General features: G+C 41.1%; 1 protein-coding gene across 1 annotated transcript in view; it reads left to right on the top strand.

The window, feature by feature from the left end:
- The window catches only part of nrip2 (nuclear receptor interacting protein 2), a 31,721-nt gene extending 14,740 nt beyond the window's left edge, over positions 1 to 16,981 (top strand). Inside the window, exons 2-6 of the mRNA XM_040151922.1 lie at positions 3,892 to 4,206; positions 10,012 to 10,094; positions 10,778 to 10,884; positions 12,748 to 12,800; positions 14,092 to 16,981. Of these exons, the coding sequence (XP_040007856.1) occupies positions 3,892 to 4,206; positions 10,012 to 10,094; positions 10,778 to 10,884; positions 12,748 to 12,800; positions 14,092 to 14,208 (675 nt within the window). The 3' untranslated portion in view covers positions 14,209 to 16,981. The remainder of the gene's footprint in view (positions 1 to 3,891; positions 4,207 to 10,011; positions 10,095 to 10,777; positions 10,885 to 12,747; positions 12,801 to 14,091) is intronic.
- Positions 16,982 to 17,871: the final 890 nt, after the last annotated feature.

Below are 17,871 nucleotides of genomic sequence, written 5' to 3' on the forward strand. Positions count from 1 at the left end.
CTAAACCGTGACTTTATGGCTCTTCAGATACCAGTGTTGGCTGGTAAGGTGAGTATTCAGTCACCCTTACCAACACTTTGGTCCGGAGGAGGGATTTCCATGAAATTTGGGAAAGACAAAGCTATAAATCATATAGAGAGCCGAAGTCACGACACCACTACCTGCCGGGCCTCTGTTGCACGGGCTTCTGTAACTTTGTGGCATTTCTTGAGTCCGTCTTAGTGAAATGAAGCACGTTGCTGACGTTTACTTCCGATTTCATATGACAAATCAGCTCCACTACAGCTGTTGCAATAAGAAATGGAATCCTTTGTGATTTAAAAAAAAAAGTTAAACATTTACTTTTTTAGCACAGGAAAAAAAAAAACTACAGCTCCTATGACAAAAATAAAGTGCAGCAGCGCAGCTACTTACGTTGTCCGGAGGTGGTTTCATCCATATCCATGGAACCCTCCAACGCTCTCTTATAAAGCTCTCTAGTTCTAACCTAGGCTGTCCAAAAACTTGGACAGCGTTCAGTCCTCTCTGTCCTGCTGTTATTGCAGACATTTCCAAACTGACCCATGATGCTTGACTTGCCCATGGACCCATTTCTTCTGTTGAGCCGTGACCTTTGACCCGCGGGGATTCAGGGCTTATGGGAAATTGTGTTTGTTAAAGGCCGCTAAAAACATACATTTTGAATAAACAACGTTATTAGATCATCTTTCAAAAAAAAACAACCTTTCTTATCCAAACACATGAAGCATGAACATGAAGATGTCTGATAAAGAAATGTTTATTATTCCACTGAATGGCTGCTATTTAAACCTGCAACAATTGATTTTTTTTTTTTGCCCACTTTGGGGGCAGCGGCAAATAGGCTGTAAACGCAACACTGACTTAACATGGTGAACTTGTTGGCAAGCAGTCGCTCATTCACACATTTTTATAGCGGGCTATGAAATCAGAACAATGAGCTGAAAGACGCTAAAAAGGTCTGTATAGCTGAGGGGAAATTCGGAGTCGGGTGACAGATAATATTGCTTATACTGCAGCTGCTTTAAAGCATTAGTTCTGGGTTGCGGAGGAGCCTTCTAATCCGCTATCTCTTGGTTTGTGTTGTAACAGTGCGTATCGCTAGTAAAGGTTATCTCTGAGATAAGACAATTTGGCATACACCCCCAAAGAAGGGTAAAAGACAAAAAAAAGCCTCTCCTCCCCCTTGACCTATCCTTTCCCTCAACTTCCCATCTAAACGAACAGCTGTGGTCCAGATGTGACAAACTCACAGACTGTTCGACTGACTTTAATGTGCTTGGAGGCAGTAAATTGTAAGTTAAAATAGTTACAAATAAGTTTAAATAGTTGATATCCATCTGTCCACCAGTCTAAGACACGTTTTCATTAAGGGCAGGATCCAAGAATCTTGTTTTTGTAACCTGGTCCATAGGATTATCCTCAACTGTGAGGAATGGTTTTTTTTTTTCATATATGCATGTTTAAAACTAAAATACATTTAGACTTCAGCACATTAAATATTACTTAGTTCTTAATTCGCTAGTATTAAACTAAAAGAAGCGGTTACTTTGCAAAGCTTGTATTTAAATCCAATAGAGATATTCGATGCCATGATTTTTGATTATTGAACCTCCGTTTATACCAAGTATAACGACTGATCAGTTGATTTTTTATGTTTTTCCATGATACATGTTTGTTCTTTTGAACATTTATAATATCCTGGTGATTTTAGTGTTCGTGAAACCTCGAAAGCAAAGCAAATGCTCCGTATTTTCTCAGTGCAGTGACTCTGCCGGTGTTGGGTGACCTGCTTTTCTCAAAGTGCACTCTCAGAACCCAGACTCTGTACGGGTAGAAGAGCAATGTGATTATGTAGGAACAGAGAGCTTAAATATAATTTACTTTTTATATGATCGAGAGAGAACAGCCAGTCACTGGTCAAATGTTGCTTTGAAACAGTGGGTTATTCAAAACCAACATGCTAGTATTAAATTTATAAAGCAAAATTGTAACATACATGTTGTACCATAGACAGTACCATGCCCCTGTTGTAATAAATATGGTCAGAAATAGTGTTTCTGTGGCTGTAAAGAACACTTTGCCAAAACATTGCCTTTTTAAAGTGCTTTGTTTATTGAGTCAACAGGGCGTGCAACTGCTGTGGTCTACTGAAAGGCCGTAGGTGACACCCGAGAAGTGTGTACTAGCAAAGAAATATGGCCCCAAGGCTTGTGGAGGAAAAACAAAACCACTGCAGATCTCGTTTTTTTGTCTGCTGACAGTGATGACCTGAAAGAGTTGCCGTATCCCTTGAATTGGCTTTCATTACATGATAATGTGACCTTCATTTCAGCTGGTTTAGAAATCGTTGAAGTTAAAGTTGGTAGTTAAAATATCTCTTTTTTTTTTTTTGTGTGTGGGGCCAAAAGGAGGAGGAGGTGAAGGAAGGAAGCCTCTGAACTGCCACGGCCGGTCCTGTGTGTTTTTAAAATCTGAGCCCAAGCTCAGCTTTGACAGTTAAAATGTCCTCCACTTGCCTATGGTGGGATAACATCCGTGACTAATCTAGAAAATAATTTTTTTGGTAACACTCACACCTTTTCAACCAGCATCCAAAATTGAGTAGACCTGATACCAAAATCACATGTAATCGCTATCTAAAATCCAGGGTCCCTCTAAAACAGTTCCACAATAACTTCAGCGCTTTACATTTAGACCATTTATATCTAAGCTCTTATCCTACAGCTTTCCAACTACAGACTACAGCACATATCGTAACTCACACTTCAGCAGCTGCACATTTTTGCCTCTTCTTGGGCTTGTTTGAGCAGGAAACAGACCTATTTTGTCCAACACTCACATCATTAACCAAATCACGTGTACGTACATTCGATTAAAAGGGGCAGCACTGAGTGATTGCTGGACAGAGATCTTACATGCTGGAGCTCAGCAGATGTGAGTACAGGCCCGATTCAAGCACTGGTCAACATTTTAACTTTGAGTCGGACAGAGACTTAAATATGTCACTTTGCTGATTTTGTATAAACAAACCAATATTTCCCTTTACATTAAAAACTCAACAGGGTAGTTCAGCTCGTACAAGATGTAACATTGATTCCACTGTTTGTCTGCAAGGTACTAACTTCCTGGATGTGCAGACTATCTGGAGCCACGAGAGTTAAGCTGACACGTTCCTTCAACACAATGACCTACATATCTTGTTCGTTTTTTTTTTTGGATTAAATGTATCTCACATCATGGTGCGTCACTAACTATCTGTGACATAGTCTGTTAAGATAATACGACTTTGAATACAACAGTTGTCACCTCACCTTATTTAACGTTATAGTGTTTGTATCTGTAAAGACTGGGGGGAGACACTGAGTAGTATTAAAGAAATGCATAGTTAAGCGTATGTGTACTTCTGCGACTAGAGATTATCTTCATTATCAATTCATCGTTTTCTTGACTAATCAGTTAATCATTTGGCCTGTCAGACATTAGAAAACAGTGAAAAACATCCATCTCAAGTTCTCAGACTCCGAGGTGATGCCTTCAAATGTGTTGTGTTGTCTGACCAACAGTCCACAACCAGGAGAAATTCATTTTTAGTACACTGTACGGCCAAGAAAAGAAGCAAAGCCTCACACTTGAGACCCCGTAACCATCAAATGTTTGGCATTTTTGTTTGAAAAATGACTGAAACAACTGCACAAGCATCCTCAATGAATTTCTATGAACATCAGTATCAGCCTTCACCAAACCCTTTGTTGGACATATCCCATATCTGAGCCTTCGTCACTGCTGAACTCATCTTCCATTTCCACCTGCACCTGTTCCTGAGAAAACCCTACATCTGACATCCATCTCTCTTATGTCTCCCCTCTCTAGCAACCTCACAGCATCGTCCAGCGCCGCCTGTTGGAGGGAAACATCACACGGCTGCGAGGGGAGGCGCGCGACGCCGGCACCATGGTTCGCTCCCCACTGGCCGACACCAAGGAAGGGCCAGGCGACGCCGAGGAGAGGAGCGAGAGCACAGCCGATGACTCCACGGAGGAGAGGGAGTCTCTGGAGGAAAGTGAGAGGAGCTTACGGTCGGATGAGGAGGACGACAGCAGCGAAGCCGGAGCCAGACAGACAGCTGAGAAGACCGAGGGCACGGAGAACTCGACCCTCCTCACAGCCCTGGTTGTTCAATGCAAGGTACTGCACCATGTAAAATGTGCTCCGCCTGACTATGTTCACCCACGTTCAATGCTTTGAGACTTTTTCACTACTGCACAAAACACGGAAAGCAAGAGACGATTCAAAGAAGGCACCATTCTGCTCTCATGACTCATGATTTAAATCGTACTCTTCATTTATTCCCCTTTTTACAACACATCAAAAGCTGTCTGATTGGATCAGAAAAACAGATAACTGAGTCATGTTGACCAAAAGTCCAACCTGATTACCATGTACACATGGACCTCAAATGGATTCAATGTAGGTTACAGTGGTAACAAGTATAAAGGGCTTGAAATGGGCAAACTGTGTAGGCTTCAGCGCTAAAAAGGGGGGAAAGTAAGAATATATTGGCATTAAAATCTGTGCAGTATCTTAATGAAAACTCACGTTTAACCCATGTGGTAACCGACAGTTAACCCTGTCACTTGGGGCCTACTTTTGGCCACTTCTCACATTAAGCTAAGTGAGGCTATTATTTTTGTAATTGAAGGGTGTTCTGGTGGCCGAGGCGTCTAAAGGCTCCTTGCTTATTTTACAGTGGTCTCCATGCTGTCACACGTGCTTGAGAAAACCTCTGCAGTAATGCTAGTTGGCTTGCCTGGGGACCACGTTGCTGTGACTTTGCAGCGTTGAAATTTGAAACACTGCGGTCCACGGTCGCACCCACTTGTTGATGGACTGTGGTGTGACCAACATCATATTGTACAATATTCTTTGGTCCGGCCCGTATGGTAGCAAGATCTTAATATTGCTTTTGGTTGAATGAGTGATGATTTCGTGGTCAAATTCATGCCAATGATGTGGCGTGAAAATCTGCTTTTTATTTCTGACCGAGCAAAGGTTTAGTCTTGTTTACCTGTTATTGTCAACAAGAGGAAATGTCAAAAGTGGCTGAGAAATTTGTGTAGTAGACGATTAAATCTCTTGTGTAACCCATGCAGTAATCGACAGATAACCTTTCCACCTTTCGGGGTCCCAGTTTACACCACTTGAACCCTATGTTGGCCCTTGTAGCCTTAAGGATCAATGCTCACCTTGGCTCTATTAACTAGTCTCACATAAAGGTAATTGAGCCCAATTTTTAAACTTATGGGCTTTCTGGTAGCCTAGGTGTCTCAGGGCCTTATATCTTGCACTGATCCACAAACTGTCATCGGTCCTGCTGCAAAACGCCGCAAAGCTCTGCTATTATGTTCGGGTGGCTTGCTAAAATTTGACCGCATAGTGGTTTTCGGCAGCACCAGTTTAGTGCAGCACCTTGTTGATGATTGGTTCCTTGACTGTTTGGCCAACGGTACCATCAGCCGTCGATCACATTGCACAATGTTATTTCGTCCAACTTGTATGGTAACAAGATCTTGATATAGACTTCGGCTAAATGGGTGACGGTGCAGAGGTTCACCTGAAAATACGTAAAGCAAACATTAAGATGTATGCTGATTAAATTGCTGGTCTTCAAAGTCGACACCATAGTGAGCTCAGCTTTGTTTATTTAAACATCACCCAGCGACTAGTATTACACAAAGGTACAAAGGGATCGGCGTTTACCCGGGTTTACGTTCAGCTTTCCGGTGCTTGCTGTAGATTTAAGCCACAGTGCAAAATAAAGTGCTAGAGTACAACGGCAAACCCTGTAAAGATAACACTATGAGATGCACTACAAGAAGAGGAGATGGTACATGACCATGCTGACACCTCCCACTGCTCAACACTCTACGAGCTACTATCAATAAAGGACAAAATACTTCAGAATTACTTATTTAGAATAAATGTTAAAATAAGGGGCATGTCTTTGGGATATCTTCAATTCCAAATCCTATCCCCCAACCCTATGATTTACCGAGAAATGGCAGGTGATTCTCTGAACGCCCCCTTTGTATGTTAGGGTAAGACCATGTTGCATTTTAAACTCCTTTAGTAGACAAAACAAAGTAGAAAAGGGCACCATTATGCATGCAGTGACTCAGTATTCAAGCTTTTCTCACAGTTCTTCTGGAACACATTAGGCATTAATGGTTTTCTGGTTTTCACACGGAGATGCTCCCTGTGATCCCTCATCTAACACACTTAACGCTACAATGACTAATGTATGCAGAAAGCTAACAAAAAATACTCAAGTAGTCCTCGACTGATTTATGATATCTAACATCCAGGGGAGGCTGATGGCTAATATTTTCAGTGGCTGAAGTTAAATCTTCAGGCATCTGAAATTTAGTAATAAAATGTATTTTCTTAACATGCTTCGATACAGTATGTAGTTTAGTTTTTAAAACTGAAAATTGATTGACAACAATATTGATAATTGATTAGTAATTTATCAAGCAAAATTACTAAATATTTTGTCTGTTACCGTTAATCAAAGGGGTGGATTTGCTGCTTTTCCTTGTTTTTTATCATTGTAAATTGAATATTCTTTGGGGTTTTGGACCGTTAGTCAGACAAAATTAGTAATTTGAAGATGTCACTGTTGCATTTTTCAGCATATTCTGACATTTTATTGACTAAATGATTAGTTAATTAATCAAAAAAAAAAAAAATCCCTGAGATATTAATTAGTTTAGTTGCAGCCCTGTTTAACGTATAGCATGCTTCCAGTAGTCTCTTCTTGCAAATACATGTATTCTCTCAACCCATTCACTATTAAAGGATACGCCTAACGCTGTATTTTTCTTTGATTTCCACTGATGGTTTTGGTCCTTTTTATCGGGAGAACATGGTCAATCTTATGCTTTAAATAGAATCAGGAACAAGGAAAGTAGATTGTAGTAACATATGTGCCAAAATATTAAACACTTAACCTGTAAGCAGGGGCTATATAGGTGACATTTTATATTTTGACATGAGAGAACTGTAGCCATGCATTACATCAAGGATGGAGCCATTTTTCATTCTTTGAACGAAATCAAGACAGTGATCAAACAACTCCGAGTCCCGTGGTGTTTGAATTATGTAACGCAATTTCTGTGACTCCTGCATGAGTGTATTTAATATTAGTCGTCCCCTTTTCTAGTAGATTCAGCGTTTTCCCCTATTACTCATTGTGCTTTGCTCGGTTTTATCATCAACTTATTAGATGCAAAGTGTTCTTCAGTTACTCATTTGGCTGCTATTTTTAAACTTCAGGGAGAGAGAGATTTTTTTGCACCGCCGGGACTGAGACAAAGGAGCAGGTTTTGTGGGCCTGCTGATAAGCCAGTGTGCCTGTGAGGACAAAGGGAGCTCAGATCAGCCTGTATAGACTGTGAGGTACCAAAAACAAGGCTCATGGAAACTGAACGTGTCTATTTCCAAGGGGGGAAATATCCTCGGGTCAAGTGGATAAGGTATTGATTTATGAAGATCACAGGCAGATAAAGATATACAGACACCTTCTCAGGAAACAGGGTGGGTGCTGGACTGCAAAAAAAACAAAAACAAACCACAGTATATGTTAGAAAACCTCAAACAAAAAGGGCCCTAAAGATAACACTTTTTAACAATTAAAACAATACAAACATGTACCCATACAATTAACAAAAGATGTCAAATAGACATTTTGTGGAAAATGCTCATCACCTCCTCCGAGATGCTAGGGAGATGTTCTCAAACGCCTTCCTGGTCCAACCAAAAGTCCAAAACCTTAAAGCATGCCGGTCAACTATCGTCGATTAGCGAGAAAACCAGAAAATATTCACATTTGAGAAGCTGAAACCTGCATGAAAAAATACTAATAATTTCTAAAAATTGGTGTTGCTGGAGCTGTAGCTTATCTGAAAGTAAATACCAGTTAAAGACCATATAGTAGCTGAGATATTTGCATCTTATAGAGGAAAAATATCTAATTTACGCAGGGTCTGATACACAGTTAACAGCGTTGGGTTGGTGTCAGCCTACTGCTTATCTCACATGCATGCAGAGCCGCCATATGTTCTGAATACATTCCTGATTAATCCTTTACTGTATTATTATTTTTTTTTTCCCCCCCACAAACATGTTCCCACTTGTGTACATGCTGCATGGCATCAACTAAGAGGATGCAGAATAGAACAGGACTGCTACAGACAAGGGTTCCCATAAACCACCACAATCTGCTGCACTAGAGATGAAACATGTCTTTGTGACGTGAAGTGCCCTGCAGGCAGCAGAGCAACTGTGAGATGCAGAAGAAGAAGAGAAATGTCAGGGGGAAACTAGGACAACCTGCCTTTTAGCTTTTCTACTGTAAAAATCTATCTTGAATCACAGGGAAATCTGAAGAGAATAAATACATTTACTTGCCTTTTTGCTGAGAGTTAGCGTCAGATGAAAATATTGATCTGATGTCTGTATTTTATGTATAGTATATTATTAACTTCAGACAGAGCCAGGTTACTTGTTTCCCTGTTTCCAGTCCTTCCTCTGAGATAAGCTATGCTAACTGTCCCATGGCTTCAGATTTAGTTAAAGGACAGACATGACAATGGATTCAATCTTCTCATTTAACTACAGGCAAGAAAATAAAATGTAAAACAACTGCTTTAAACCTGCAATAACGGATCTTTTTGGGATGGAAACACTCTGTGAACACAACACTAACCCTAACGTGGTGAACTCATAAGTAAACAGCTGCCTATTCACACATCCGGCAGTTATGGAGCAACATCATTATTCATTTGGAGTTGTGTTTCTGGTCACCTCATGAATATAAAGTCCAAAAGTCACCCTATTTTATCTCTGTTTTTGGTCTGTAACATCTTCTGAGGGAAGCTGCTAAATGTCCGACTATGTTCACGTCCTAGTTGCTAACCGTGTCCTTCTGCTGTTTTGTGCTGGGCAGCTAGTAGACAGAGGGTTTTCAGAGCGCCCCGAAAACAGCTGCCTTCTGTTGAAAACAACTCAGTGAGAGCGGGGAGAGTGAACCGAAACAGTAACGCTGCAGGCTGTTAAAAAAAAACCAAAACGACGAGCTGAAAGACGCTAAAATGCTTCGCAGAGCTGAAGGGTACTACAGCGGTTGATTGATAATCCCCTGTGGATTCATCACTATGAGAAACTCCTTTCATATTACATGGCCATTTGATCTACTGCTGTAACAAATATATTGATAATAGCCACTTTTGAGACGTAAATAATCAGACTGCAATAGCCCACTGCGAGTTTTCAGTTCTTAAATTGAATCACGTGACTTGTCACAAATCAGATCACATATGTTTTTTTTTTTATTTAGCGTGTGGAGTTGTTTGTTTGACTACCGAGTTAAATGTGCACATACAGTATGACTCACACGGTCAATATTTCATGCCATAGTAATGCATTTGAGATCATTAAGTCTGAAAAATCAAAATGCACTCAACTGCCTAGAGAAACATCATCTTGTTGGGAAACAGAGTCCGCGAAATGAACTTAACAGATCAGCAAAAAAAAAAAAAAAAAAAAAAAAACCCAAAACGACTAGTGTAATTTGTGATGGTATACATAATAGCCTTGTTGTACGCCTGCAGCATTCAGTGCTTTAAAACTCCAACACAGAATCAATACAGATCAAGTTACATAGACAAAACTACATGGCTTGGAAGTACTCCACCAGTGGGAGGTTTGTTTTGTTTGTACAAAGTTGATTAACCGTCGAATCGGAGTTTACTTTTCAGTTTGGCAGTTTCACAAACGTGTGGCAGCCGAGGGGATTTATTCAAATGTTTTTCAAAGGTTCTCTGGAGTTGTGTTCAAGGGCTGTAGTGACTGATTGTTTCCTCGCGTGCGGTGCCAGACTGAGGTGGAAAAGCACACTGTGACACCAAAATCCCCCTTCTGTCTTCCCCACAGTGCTGCGAGACTGAAGTCAAGGCATCCATCGACACTGGCAGCCAACATAATCACATCTCCGGCTCCTGCTGCCGGAGGCTGGGGTAAGAAACACCTTACTTTTAAGGGCCAACAAACTCACAACACACATGTTACCTGCTATCTTTTAATACTTTCTGAGCAGTTTACAAAGTGCTCAGACAGTCAAATCCATCGAAAGCAACTCAAAAAGAAAAGATTTCAAAAGAGTAAAAGTAACCCAAGAAAAAGTATAAAGACAATAGGATAGGAACTGAGGTTAAAGACAATTCAATAGAAAAGGAAATTGATAAAAAAAAAAAAAAGCTTTAAGGAGAGATTTAGTGACAACTCTTAAGGCAGGTTGTGGCCAGATCCAGATCCTTAAAGACTGACATTACCTTTATCTTTATAAAGCCAATGTCACATCTTTATGAGTGTGAGAATGATGAAAAGGGTTGTGACATTTTGTCTTATCCTATTTTCAAATCAGCTCCGCGGGTAACAGGTAAACAGTAAAGGCTGCTACAACCCAGTGCAGCCTTTGTCTTCAAAATCCTAGCTAATGAATTCCCAGCCGCACAAACTTTTGATTGACATTTTAATAAAAAACAATGCACTACTTCACAGAGGGGACGAATACGGAGGAAATGTATTTCCGGGAGATACTGTATCTAATCAAATTACACGTCCCAAAAAGTATTCGTATTTGAAATATTGAAGGTGGTGTTTTTTTCGTGACTGTGTATGTCTCTCCGTGTATTATTAGACTGGTGCCCAGTCAGGACAGCTCACCATGCGGAGTGAACAGCTCAGTGACGGGTCTGCAGCTGCAGCTGGGCAGACAGATGGTCCAGTGTTCAGCCTATGTCAGAGGTAACAATATTAGATAACACTATAACAGGGACAATCTAGGTATTTGGTCACAAGCCAAGGTATTGGATAAATTAGAATTCTGACTGAATGACGGCACTAAATGAGAAGTTGAGTGGTCACCTGGTGATTTTCCACTGTCGAAACACACCGGCGAGATGCATAAATGCAGCAGCAGCTCTCGTATAAAAAATCCGAGTTCAACTGCTGGGTTACTTCTGCGGAGATTCGGTTAAAAGAGATTTTTATTTGGCTTGTCTCGGTGCTTAACATTCAGTCAGTACACCCTACCCGCGTCCTCTTAAAGTCCCCTGGCAGATGCTGAAGTTAAATAACAGAACAACCAGGTCGACAAGAATATGTTAACGCCAGGTAGTCTTTCCATGGAAAAATCCCGTGGTGCAGCAAAAAAAAACAAAAAACAAGAGGGAATATAATTATCCTGAACACTGATTGTCGCCACGGCTGAGCAGACAAAACAGGAGCGTTGCCGAACAAACTTCATAAACAGAAAATCCAAGAACTGAAGCCACTGTTTACTGAGGAATTTTGTTTGAGTGATGTCATTTTTTAGTTTTTTTTTTTTTTAGATGGCATCCTTTGGTGATAAGCGGTCATTGGTGCAGGCACTGGTCCAAAGGCAGACAGATGGTAAACGGTGACAGTCCAAAGTACGGAGAGGAAAAACTGCATCTGCATTATCTGTGTCCCTTTGGATCACTTTCCATCTCTGGATGGGAAAACCAGAGTTTATTTTTGTCATGAAAAAGCTCGTGGATGGGAAGTGCTAGTCAGGGCAACCCCCTCTTTTAGTTTTATTACTACACACAAAAAATCTGGTTCAAAAACACCCAAAATGTCAAGCGTCTTGAGTTGCAAGAGTTTGTCAGTTGCACTTCCATCCTTAAGGCTACAGGGACTTTCATTTTTTTCACTTTTGTGCTCTTTGGGAGTGTTCGTTTTGCACCAGGCATTTTCCTCGGAGTTCTGACCGGACTTCTGTCGATCATCATGGAGATCTTGTAGCTCTGAGTAACTGGCGGTACTTCTGATCAACTTCTGTTCTACAGCCAGGAGCAGGTTGGCCTAGCTTAGCATAAAGACAGCCGTCAGTGGTAAACAAGTGTAACGAAATTTGCCTACCAGCAACTCACAAATGAACCCATTATATATATCACTTTTACACGTAGGTTTATCTGCAGATAAAACAAACCAGATATAACGTGTTGATAATTAGCTTTAGAGGTGCTGGCAGGTGGATTTGGTACCACTGGAAAGATCCAGACCAGCTATTTACACATGTTTCTAGTCTATATTTAAAGGCCAGATATGAGATTGATATCAGTCCTCTCATCTGACTCTTGTCAAGAAATCCATGAACCACAAAATTACAGAAATATTATTGTGTCTTCACTTGGTCAAAAATGCCCTTCTGTGAAGATTTATCCTCATCTTCCCCTTGTTGTGAGGAAGACTGGTTCTCACAAAGATAAAATAACAAGACCACACACTATTATTTATGTAGAAGTTTCTGTCTGGACCTTCTCCTTAATTCTTCCTCACCAGTGAGTAATGGCTCTGATACAGTTCCCAAGCCCAGCGCCTGACTCTTTCATGGACATTAAATTCTTGCTCAGTTTCAAAACTCACACCCGCCCTCACAAGGACGTAGGCTTGTCAGCGCTGATTAATACGAGAAGGAATAATTTAGTTGTGTTGATGATTTAACCTGGATTGAGGCTAATGTATGCATGCTCAGACGAGGTGAAAGGGAATCGGGGTGGCTTTCGTAAAAAGCAGTTATAATGTTCAGTTCATTTCTTTCCTTTCCCTCTGCCCTTATCTTTCTTCTCTTCTCACTTTCAGAGGATGAGGCATTTGAGCTGTGCCTGGGTCTTCAGACTCTGTTGGAACTTAAAGTACGTTTCTTATTTGCTGTGCTGATATTCTGTGAGTCTTATCGAACAACAACAACAACAAAAAAAAGCTTACCGGAAACGGTCACATGAGTTTAAATAAGCACATAGGAAGAATGAAAGAAATTAAAAAATTCAGATTCTAGGGGAAAGATGGAGGCACAAGCACAAATTCTTAGAAGTAGATGAAGAGTATCAACTCTTTTCCACGAAACATTCAGGATCCTTGAAACCTTGGTTCTATCTAGCAAACCAGCCCACATCTCCAACGGTTTTGAGCAAAACCACTGGAATCAGGGATGCGTCATCAGCGGAAGGCGTTGCACAATCGATGTCTTCACGGTTCGCTCTTCAGGTCAAAGGGAAACCTCCCAGTTTTTTCGTTCCAGCTGGGAACCAACTATTCATCTTCCGAACCAATTTAGTTTTGTTTGAAATGCTCCGAAGTGTTTAAAATTAGGTGCGTGAACATTCAAGGAACCCGTTCCATTTTGGTGGAAAAGCGTTATACTGTATTTGGTGTTAGCTACGGGGAAAGGCGGGTAGTGTTATTTTCTATCAGCTGCCCGCTCTGCAGGTAAAACCCAGATAAGAACGAATTGAGGATCCTGTGATTACAATTACAATTATTTTTATCATTACTTAATGATGATTATTTTATGATGTATTGGTTAATTGCTTGTTCTATAACATGCCAGAAAAGAAGTTAAAATTGGCCAAGGTGGTGTCTTACATAGCTTGTTTTATTTGGGCAACTGTTCAAATATGTCAATTTATAATGATTATATAACAGAGAAAAGCAAATGTGAGAAGCCGAAAAAAAGAATATTTGGCATTTTTGCTTGATAAATCAAGTCATAATTCAGTATTTGTTAAATTTCTGTCAACTAAGTAATCGTTTAAACTCTTTAAGGGATAAACATAAAGAACACATGAAGATGGAAGGGCAGAGCTAATCCACGCAACCTTTTTGGCTTGTGTCTCCCCAAAACAAGGAAATATCTATTGTGAACTTTGTCACAGGTTTAATACATTATGTAGGCTATTACCAGAGTGATTTAGAGGCCTGAATCGGTGAAACGATTTAGTATTATTAGTAGGAAAACATGAATAATTATAGAAAAGCCTGAAAAACAAACAAACATATTTTTGTGTCGCGGAATATATTGTTATTGTATCCTTTCTCATTAATCATCTCACTACCCCTCAGATTTGTCTTGTAACCCAAGGTGGGGAACCTGTAATTAATTATTTAGTGTACTGATTATGTTTCACCGTGTGTGTCCTCTCACAGTGCTGCCTGGACCTGAGCTGTCGGGTCCTGAAGCTGCAGGGCTGTGGCGAGGAGCTGCCCTTCCTGAACCCTCCAACTGACGTCCAGTGCCAACATGACACCAACGAGAACCTGTGAGCCCGACTCGACGGCAGGTGTGCACTTCCTCGAATCCCGACCGTTTGCGGCATTCGTGGCGCGATGCCGTTCGTGTCTGGACCATCTGATCACAGTGTCTCACACTGCCAGGACATGGACGAGCATTCGCCACCGAGTTTACATCATTGTGTTTGTAGGATTAAGACATTCACCGTGATTATCTCTTATATTAAATTAGTCTAGTTTACAGGGTGGATGATAGCCAGTTATGAGCCAATCAGATCTCTGTGAGTCTAATCATTCTTTATGATTATACTGTATATTCAAACCAATTCCTCTGTTGAGCTGCTTGCGTGCACTGATGCTCTCTAAAAAGGGAAAAACATTATAATTATTTAAAGTGGACTTATATATTTTTTGTGATTTGGCTGTAAAAAAAATTACTTTAAATGAAGTCAGTGACAAAAGTGTTAATTGTAAACATAAATGATTTCAGTTAAGATGTTGTTAAAGGAACAGATTTATATTTTGGGGCATCCAGTTGTTTATTTTCTTGCCGAAAGTTAGATGAGAAAGTCGGTACCACTTTCATGTGTGTAAGGTAAATATGTTGCTACAGCCCGCAGCCGGTTAGCTTAGCTTAGCATAAAGACTGGAAACAGGGGGAAAGAGCTAGCCTGGCTCTGTCTGATGGGAACAATATCTGCCTACCAGCACCTCTGAAGCTCACTAATTAACACGTTATATCTTGTTTGTTTAATCCGTACAAGCTGTAAAAATGCCAACATGTGGTTTTACAGTACAGGAAGACACTGCTCCAGGCTGGGAAACCGTCCGGCAAAGTACGGCCTGTAAAAACGCAACTTGACATTTTTCCCTTTCAGTGTTTGAGCGGATTAAAACAGTGCTCCCGGACCTTTCTTGTCTGACAAACCCCCACAGCCCCGTCAGCTGAGCGCAAGTACCCCTTCATCAACACCACCCGCCATCACGTTCTGAATGGGGTTCATTTGAAGTGATTTTAAACTGAATGTTACTTAACACTTGCAAAAGGCAATGACGTTTTCATACGACTGAGCTAATGTTTAGTTCCCCTTGGTCGTGTTTCCCTTTGCAGTACTACAACTTGACGTGGCAGAAGCTGGAAATCTCACCCATTTATCCAGGCCTACTACCTACCAGTTTCGACAACTTATCTGATACTTTATTTCGGCTGTTTATCCATTTCTTTTAGTTCATTATTTTGACCTTAGTTTCCACAAACTCGCAATTGCAACACTCAACGTTCAGGGTGTACAGCTGACCTTATATGTCAATATTTTCTCATAAACAAAATTTAATTTCTGTTTTTTCTAATTAGGTTAGCTAACCCCTGGCAACTGCTGAAGTAACCCCTGGGGTGAAAGCACTGCATTAGAAACAAACAATAGACATAAAGTGTTAATTAGTGAGGTGTAGTATATTTTTTTACCTTTGGGCAGAACCAGGCTTGCTGTTTCCCTAACACTTGCTGGCGGCAATCTCATATTTACAAGATATTTATGAAAGTAGCCTCAATTCTCCCAACGTCAAACAAGAATGTGAATGAGCGCATTTTCTCAAAATGACAAACTATTCCTTAAACGAACCAACATAACTCATCTTAAGAGTGTGGGTACTCAGGATGCCCTTTCGAATGTGTTCAAAGGAAAGTCTTGAAGTTTTTGGGAGTCCCGTGTAATTGGGGTTTGATCAGGCTACCTCCTTCAGAAAAAACGTGCGGTTCTCATCTAGAATTACAGAAGAGATGTGAGAAAAAGACCAGAGTTTCTGAAGCACTTATATTCAGCTTTGTAAAGTCCCTTAGCTCCCTATTTCCCTAACAAAGAGACAGATGTGGTTACATTTTCCAGGAGCACACTTACATCCTGCCATGATGGCACAGAGTGAGTTACAGTAGTTCCTTATAAATCCCTTCTAATAAAAATAGACTTCAGGTCAGCCGGCCAAACATATTTGAGTCAGACTCAGCTACAGGAATATCAAAACATTCCATCTGCATGACTTTGTAAAGTTCCGCCTTTGTATAAGTCTGCATGTTTGTGTACTAGTCTGACTGTGTCATGTTGAGTTGGGCGAAGGGGCCTGGACGTGTGTGCTTTCGTGTGCATGTTTGTGTGTTAGGATACAGAGCAGGGTTTTTTTCTGCCTTGTTACGGCTCCGGTTCCACACGGGGGAACAAACGGTCCTATCCTCCCCAACCGGTCCGCTGAGCTCCGGTCAGAACAAGCTGCCAAAAGCCCACCCCAGCTGCCTTCCCTCTCGGCCTCTTTCGGGAGATTTTAATCACTTGGCCGAGGCTGCGTGCCAAGGCCCGTCTTCAAGCTCATCTTCCTCTCTATTCAGAGGAGCGGCCTTCTTTGTGTATTTACCACCTTTTTGGCCGAAGTTATTCAATTTGACACCTGACGTTCGCTGATCAGCCCGTCACAGGAGAACGAAAAGAACTCCCCACTACAGTGCTGCCTGCCTCTCTTGTCTCTCTGTGTTTTCATAGTGTGGAGAATCCAGAGCTGCCTCAGATGTGCTCACCGAAGGCCATCATGCTCTGCTTTAATCATACCGGAGCCGTGCCGTGCTTTTGACTGTGCTAAAGTGTCCATCTAACCTCTTCATGGAGGTTGTCCACATGTAGATTGGCGATGTTTGTTTCTCTTTGGTGTACTAGTGACCTTCCTACGCTGTATGAGAGGAATCGATGTATGACAGAAATTTATTTTTGGTGTTTCTCTTCTTCTGAACAGTATTTTCTCTGCCTAATAAAATATGTATTCTGGCTAGCTCTGTTTGGATTCATAATTTTAATATTAACTGGCACAGCACGGAGGAGTGATGGGCCTATTTGGAAACGCAGAGCAGCATTATGGGAAAGAGCAGCGGTTTAAAATCTCTAATCTCCGTCTGTCTGAATAATGTGTACCAGCACACTGGTTGTGGGAGGGCTCTACTAGAAGACAGCCAGAGCAGCCGGTCTCTAGTTTTACTGCACCACACATTGATTCCCATGGTCTGTGCTAGCAAAATACCCCTGTACGTGTGTGCCCTTCACTGGCACATCGTGCTATATAAAGAACCTTGTTATATCAGAACAGAGAAAGCAGATGTTCCCACAGCACCAAGGGGCTTCGACAATTGACCCCTGTGGCCAGTGAAGATTCCCTTCTCGCTGTACTGCCCTCCTCATTCCCACAGATGGAAGACGCTCGGAATTAAGTCCGGCAGAGTGAGTCACAAGTCAAGTTTTAAGCCCTGCAGTGAGAGTCCGAGTACAGTCTCAGGTCCTCATGAAGCAACTGCAGGTCAAGATGCAAGTTTTTCGTTTCTCTGAACAATGTCCTGAACGATGAAGCATTTGATAATTTTACTCATTTTATTTTTTAATATAACTGAGATCGTCTCCATTTCGTGCACAGGAGTAGTAATTGAGTATTCAACCTCACAGACAATTAGCAAATTAATTGGTGACTGTCGAAAATTGAAGGTTTCGGGATTTTTGACTGTTGGACAGACAAAACAAGCAATCTGAAGACCTCACTTTGGGATCTGGCGATAGGCATTTCCCGTATTTAGTAGACGTACTAGTTGTGTGACATAAGTAATGTGACAAATAATGAGCAGATTAATTGATGACGGAGGTTGTCTGCTGTGGCCCTAATTCAAGC

Source organism: Xiphias gladius, chromosome 2 (genome assembly GCF_016859285.1).
Source record: "Xiphias gladius isolate SHS-SW01 ecotype Sanya breed wild chromosome 2, ASM1685928v1, whole genome shotgun sequence".
NCBI classification, from domain to species: domain Eukaryota; kingdom Metazoa; phylum Chordata; class Actinopteri; order Istiophoriformes; family Xiphiidae; genus Xiphias; species Xiphias gladius.